Here is a 7,500-nt window from a genome sequence, read left to right as displayed (position 1 = left end):
GACTCAGATCCCATAACGCAGAAACGACTCAGATCCCATCACACAGAAACGACTCAGATCCCATCACACAGAAACGACTCAGATCCCATAACGCAGAAACGACTCAGATCCCATAACGCAGAAACGACTCAGATCCCATAACGCAGAAACGACTCAGATCTCATCACGCAGAAACGACTCAGATCCCATAACGCAGAAACGACTCAGATCCCATCACACAGAAACGACTCAGATCCCATCACGCAGAAACGACTCAGATCCCATCACACAGAAACGACTCAGATCCCATCACGCAGAAACGACTCAGATCCCATCACGCAGAAACGACTCAGATCCCATCACGCAGAAACGACTCAGATCCCATCACGCAGAAACGACTCAGATCCCATCACGCAGAAACGACTCAGATCCCATCACGCAGAAACGACTCAGATCCCATCACGCAGAAACGACTCAGATCCCATAACGCAGAAACGACTCAGATCCCATAACGCAGAAACGACTCAGATCCCATAACGCAGAAACGACTCAGATCCCATAACGCAGAAACGACTCAGATCCCATAACGCAGAAACGACTCAGATCCCATCACGCAGAAACGACTCAGATCCCATCACACAGAAACGACTCAGATCCCATAACGCAGAAACGACTCAGATCCCATAACGCAGAAACGACTCAGATCCCATCACGCAGAAACGACTCAGATCCCATAACGCAGAAACGACTCAGATCCCATCACGCAGAAACGACTCAGATCCCATCACACAGAAACGACTCAGATCCCATCACGCAGAAACGACTCAGATCCCATAACGCAGAAACGACTCAGATCCCATAACGCAGAAACGACTCAGATCCCATCACACAGAAATGACTCAGATCCCATCACACAGAAACGACTCAGATCCCATCACACAGAAACGACTCAGATCCCATCACACAGAAACGACTCAGATCCCATAACGCAGAAACGACTCAGATCCCATAACGCAGAAACGACTCAGATCCCATCACAGAAACGACTCAGATCCCATCACGCAGAAACGACTCAGATCCCATCACGCAGAAACGACTCAGATCCCATAACGCAGAAACGACTCAGATCCCATCACGCAGAAACGACTCAGATCCCATAACGCAGAAACGACTCAGATCCCATCACGCAGAAACGACTCAGATCCCATCACGCAGAAACGACTCAGATCCCATAACGCAGAAACGACTCAGATCCCATCACAGAAACGACTCAGATCCCATCACGCAGAAACGACTCAGATCCCATCACGCAGAAACGACTCAGATCCCATAACGCAGAAACGACTCAGATCCCATCACGCAGAAACGACTCAGATCCCATAACGCAGAAACGACTCAGATCCCATCACGCAGAAACGACTCAGATCCCATAACGCAGAAATGACTCAGATCCCATAATGCAGAAATGACTCAGATCCCATAATACTTAAACGACTCAGATCCCATAACACATAAACGACTCAGATCCCATAACACATAAACGACTCAGATCCCATAATGCATAAATGACTCAGATCCCATAACGCAGAAACGACTCAGATCCCATAATGCAGAAATGACTCAGATCCCATAATGCATAAACGACTCAGATCCCATAATGCATAAACGACTCAGATCCCATAATGCATAAATGACTCAGATCCCATAACGCAGAAACGACTCAGATCCCATAATGCAGAAATGACTCAGATCCCATAATGCATAAACGACTCAGATCCCATAATGCATAAACGACTCAGATCCCATAATGCAGAAATGACTCAGATCCCATAATGCATAAACGACTCAGATCCCATAATGCAGAAAAATACAGATATGGAATATGTGCAGAGAAAAACATATATACACAGAGTGACATATAGAGAGAAACACATATATATAGAGCAAGACAAAGACATAAAGAGACAGAGATATATATACAGTACCAGACACAAGTTTGTACACACCTATTCATTCAAGGGTTTATTTTTTACTATTTTCTACATTGTAGAATAACAGTGATGACATCAAAACTATGAAATAACACACTGAATCATGTAGTAACCAAAAAAGTGTTAAACAAATTAAAATATAGTTTATATTTGAGATTGTTTAAAGTAGCCACCCTTTGCCTTGATGACAGTTTTGCACACTGTGGCATTCTCCCAACCAGCTTCATGAGGTAGTCACCGGGAATGCATGAAGGTCAGTCAATCCAGAAAATCACAAGAACTTTTAAGGTTTCTTCAAGTGCAGTCGCAAAAACCATCAAACGCTAAGATGAAACTGGCTCTCATGAGGACCTCCACAGGAAAGGAAGACCCAGAGTTACCTCTTCTGCAGAGGATAAGTTCATTAGAGTTACCAGCCTTAGAAATTGCAGCCCAAATAAAGTTCAAGTAACAGACACATCTCAACATCAACTGTTCAGAGGAGACTGTGTGAATCAAGCCTTAGTGGTCGAATTGCTGCAAAGAAACCACTACTAAAGGACACCAATAATAAGAAGAGACTTGCTTGGGACAAGAAACACGAGCAATGGACATTAGACCAGTGGAAATCTGTCCTTTGGTCTGATGAGTCCAAATTTGCGATGTTTTTGTTCTACCCGCCGTGTCTTTGTGAGAAGCAGAGTAGGTGAACGGATGATTTCTGCATGTGTGGTTCCCACCGTGAAGCATGGAGGAGGAGGTGTGATGTCTTTGTGAGACACAGAGAAGGTGAACAGATGATCTCTGCATGTGTGGTTCCCACCTTGAAGCACGGAGGAGGAGGTGTGGGGGTGTTTTGCTGGTGACACTGTCAGTGATTTATTTAGAGTTCAAGGCACACATAACCAGCATGGCTACAACAGCATTCTGCAACGATACACCATCCCATCTGGTTTGCGCTTAGTGGGACTATCATTTGTTTTTCAACAAAACCATGACCCAACACACTTCAAGGCTGTGTAAGGGCAATTTGACCAAGAAGGAGAGTGATGGAGTGCTGCATCAGATGACCTGGCCTCCACAATCACCCAACCTCAACACAAATGAGATGGTTTGGAATGAGTTGAATCGCAGAGTGAAGGAAAAGCAGCCAACAAGCGCTCAGCATATGCAGAAACTCCTTCAAGACTGTTGGAAAAGCATTCCAGGTGAAGGTGGTTGAGGGAAATCCAAGAGCGTGCAAATCTGTCATCAAGGCAAAGGGTGGCTACTCTGAAGAATCTCAATATATATATATATATATATATATATATATAGAGAGAGAGAGAGAGAGAGAGAGAGAGAGAGAGAGAGAGAGAGAGAGAGAGAGAGAGAGAGAGAGAGAGAGAGAGAGAGAGAGACAAAAATAGACATAGAGAGAGGGAGAGAACAGAGAGAGACATATATATATATATGTACAGTATATATTTAAGGCCCGAGGGGGTGTGGTATATGGCCAATATACCATAGCTAAGGGCTGTTCTTGAGCACAACACAATGCGGAGTGCCTGGATACAGCCCTTAGCCGTGGTATATTGGCCATATACCACAAATCCCAGAGGTGCCTTACTGCTATTATAAACTGTTTACCAACGTAAAAATAAATGTTTTGTCACACCCATGATATATCATGGCTGTCAGCCAATCAGCAGTCAGGGCTGGTGCCACCCAGCTTATCAATAGATATATATATATATATAGTGAGAGAACACTGTTGGGTTCTACCCTCCTGACACATTCAAAACATTCCACACTGGAGAAGGTTGGAGGTCACATAGCCTGCACTGGGTGTGGCACGGTATTGCATTCGCACACGCACGCACGCACACACACACACACACACACACACACACACACACACACACACACACACACACACACACACACACACACACACACACACACACACACACACACACAGTCTCAATTATCCGTCCATGAGCATGGCCCCTGGGGACAGAGGATGAGGATAATGTAGGATGAAGAGGATGTGTTGGGCCAGCTGTTGGATGTGTGGGGGTGGGGGGTCCATGTTGTCTCACTGCATCACCATAGCTGTGTCCTGGTCACTGGGTGGAGTAGAGAGGAGAGGATGGAGGAGGAGAGAAGAGAGGATGGGGGAGGAGAAAGGAGAGGATGGTGGAGGAGAGAGTAGAGGATGGGGGGAAGAGAGGAGAGGATGGGGGAGGAAAGAGGAGAGGATGGGGAAGGAAAGAGGAGAGGATGGGGGAGGAGAAAGGAGAGGATGGGGGAGGAGAGAGGAGAGGATGGGGAAGGAAAGAGGAGAGGATGGGGGAGGAGAAAGGAGAGGATGGGGGAGGAGAGAGGAGAGGATGGGGAAGGAAAGAGGAGAGGATGGGGGGAGGAGAAAGGAGAGGATGGGGGAGGAGAGAGGGAGAGGATGGGGGAGGAGAGAGGAGAGGATGGGGAGGAGAGAGGAGAAGATGGGGGAGGAGAGAGGAGAGGATGGGGGAGGAGAGAGGAGAGGATGGGGAGGAGAGAGGAGAGGATGGGGGAGGAGTAAATCACAAAATCATTTGAATAGGAAAATTAAGACAAGAGCATGCTGATACACACACACACACATACAGACAGACAGACACACAAACACAAATACACACACATATCCATACACACAAACACAAATACACACACACAAACAAACAACCAAGCAGTGCATTCTGAAAATGTTCAGACCACTTCAATTTTTACATTGTTGTTACGTTACAGCCTTCATCAATCCACACACAATACCCCATAATGACATCACAATACCCCATAATGACATCACAATACCCCATAATGACATCACTATACCCCATAATGACATCACAATACCCCATAATGACATCACAATACCCCATAATGGCATCACAATACCCCATAATGACATCCCAATACCCCATAATGACATCACAATACCCCATAATGACATCACAATACCCCATAATGACATCACAATACCCCATAATGACATCCCAATACCCCATAATGACATCACAATACCCCATAATGACATCACAATACCCCATAATGACATCCCAATACCCCATAATGACATCACAATACCCCATAATGACATCACAATACCCCATAATGACATCACAATACCCCATAATGACATCACAATACCCCATAATGACATCACAATACCCCATAATGACATCGCAATACCCCATAATGACATCACAATACCCCATAATGACATCACAATACCCCATAATGACATCCCAATATCCCATAATGACATCACAATACCCCATAATGACATCACAATACCCCATAATGACATCACAATACCCCATAATGACAAATCAAAATCTGTTTTTAGAAATGTTTGCTAATGTATTACAAATAAAAACTGAAATATCACATTTACATAAGTATTCAGACCCTTTACTCAGTACTTTGTCGAAGCACCTTCGGCAGTGATTACAGCCTTGAGTCTTCTTGGGTTTAACACACCTGTATTTGGGGAGTTTCTCCCAATCCTCCATTGTTAAATCATAGAGGATAAGAGGATAACACACTATACATTCTGGGACTTATTTCCACTGTGGTCCTCAGGGGACAAGATGGCTGGACAAGATCCAACACAGTATGACAGTGAAATAATAAAACAAAAACAGAGAAGATTGTCCTGCTGGAAGGTGAACCTTCGCCCCAGTCTGAGGTCCTGAGCGCTCTGGAGCAGATTTTCATCAAATATCTCACTGTACTTTTCTCCATTCATCTTTACCTCGATCCAGACTAGTCTCCTAGTCCCTGCCGCTGAAAAACATCCCCACAGCATGATGCTGCCACCATGCTTCACCATAGGGATGGTGCCAGGTTTCCTCCAAACGTGAAGCTTGGCATTCAGGCCAAAGAGTTCAATCTTGGTTTCATCAGACCAGAGAATCTTGTTTCTCATTGTCTGGCAGTTTTTAGGTCCCTTTTGGCAAACTCCAAGCGGGCTTTTATGTGCCTTTTACTGAGGAGTGGTTTCAGTCTGGCCACTCTACCATCGGGTTCTTGGTCACCTCCCTTACCAAGGGCCCTTCTCCACCGATTGGTCAGTTTGGCCGGGCAGCTAGCTCTAGGAAGAGTCTTGGAGGTTCCAAACTTCTTCCATTTAAGAATGATGGAGGCCACTCTTCTTGGGGACCTTCAATGCTGCAGACATGTTCTGGTATCTTTCCCCAGATCTGTGACTCAACACAATCCTGTGTTGGAGGTCTTGGAGGTCTATGGACAATTCCTTCGACCTCATGGTTTGGTTTTTGCTCTGACAAGCACTGTCAACTGTGGGACCTTTCTGTACAGCACTTTGAGATATCAGCTGATGTACGAAGGGCTATATAAATAAATGTGATTTTATTTGAATTTGATTATATGGACAGGTGTGTGCCTTTCCAAATCATGTCAAATTAATTGAATTTACCACAGGTGGAACATCTCAAGGATGATCAATGTTGACAGGATGCATCTGAGCTCAATTTCGAGTCTCATAGCAAAGGGTCTGAATACTAATGTAAATAAGGTATTTCAGTTTTTATTTCTTTTTTATAAATTAGCACAAAAAAAAGTAAACACGTTATTTCATTTTTTTTGGTTTTAATACATTTGCAAAAATGTATAAAAACCTGTTTTCGCTTTTCATTATGGGGTATTTATGGGATATTGTGTCTATATTGCTGAGGATATCTTTTTCTTTTTTTTTCTTTTCTTTCCATTTTAGAATAAAAACAAAAACATTTTTTAAATTATATTATTTTTTAAATTATATTATTATTATATTACATTTTTTAAATTATATTATTTTATTATTATTGTTTAACTAGGCAAGTCAGTTAAGAACAAATTCTTATTTTCAATGACGGCCTAGGAACAGTGGGCTAACTGCCTGTTCAGGGGCAGAATGACGGCCTAGGAACAGTGGGTTAACTGCCTGTTCAGGGGCAGAATGACGGCCTAGGAACAGTGGGTTAACTGCCTGTTCAGGGGCAGAATGACGGCCTAGGAACAGTGGGCTAACTGCCTGTTCAGGGGCAGAATGACGGCCTAGGAACAGTGGGCTAACTGCCTGTTCAGGGGCAGAACGACGGCCTAGGAACAGTGGGTTAACTGCCTGTTCAGGGGCAGAACGACGACCTAGGAACAGTGGGTTAACTGCCTGTTCAGGGGCAGAACGACGACCTAGGAACAGTGGGCTAACTGACTGTTCAGGGGCAGAATGACGGCCTAGGAACAGTGGGTTAACTGCCTGTTCAGGGGCAGAATGACGGCCTAGGAACAGTGGGCTAACTGCCTGTTCAGGGGCAGAATGACGGCCTAGGAACAGTGGGCTAACTGCCTGTTCAGGGGCAGAACGACGGCCTAGGAACAGTGGGTTAACTGCCTGTTCAGGGGCAGAATGACGGCCTAGGAACAGTGGGCTAACTGCCTGTTCAGGGGCAGAATGACGGCCTAGGAACAGTGGGTTAACTGCCTGTTCAGGGGCAGAATGACGGCCTAGGAACAGTGGGCTAAC

At 44.8% G+C, this 7,500-nt stretch overlaps 1 protein-coding gene across 1 annotated transcript in view; it reads right to left on the bottom strand.

Annotated features, from left to right (window-relative positions):
• Positions 1 to 3,548: 3,548 nt before the first annotated feature.
• LOC135549490 (WAS/WASL-interacting protein family member 3-like) overlaps positions 3,549 to 7,500 on the bottom strand; it is a 39,299-nt gene continuing 35,347 nt past the window's right edge. The window contains 1 exon segment of the mRNA XM_064979491.1: positions 3,549 to 4,057. Within this exon segment, the coding sequence (XP_064835563.1) occupies positions 4,035 to 4,057 (23 nt within the window). The 3' untranslated portion in view covers positions 3,549 to 4,034.

The sequence above is a fragment of the Oncorhynchus masou genome, chromosome 12 (genome assembly GCF_036934945.1).
Source record: "Oncorhynchus masou masou isolate Uvic2021 chromosome 12, UVic_Omas_1.1, whole genome shotgun sequence".
In the NCBI taxonomy this organism is placed as follows: Eukaryota; Metazoa; Chordata; class Actinopteri; order Salmoniformes; family Salmonidae; genus Oncorhynchus; species Oncorhynchus masou.
Note: the sequence above shows the minus strand (reverse complement) of the source record. Positions and strands in the feature narration are given on the sequence as shown.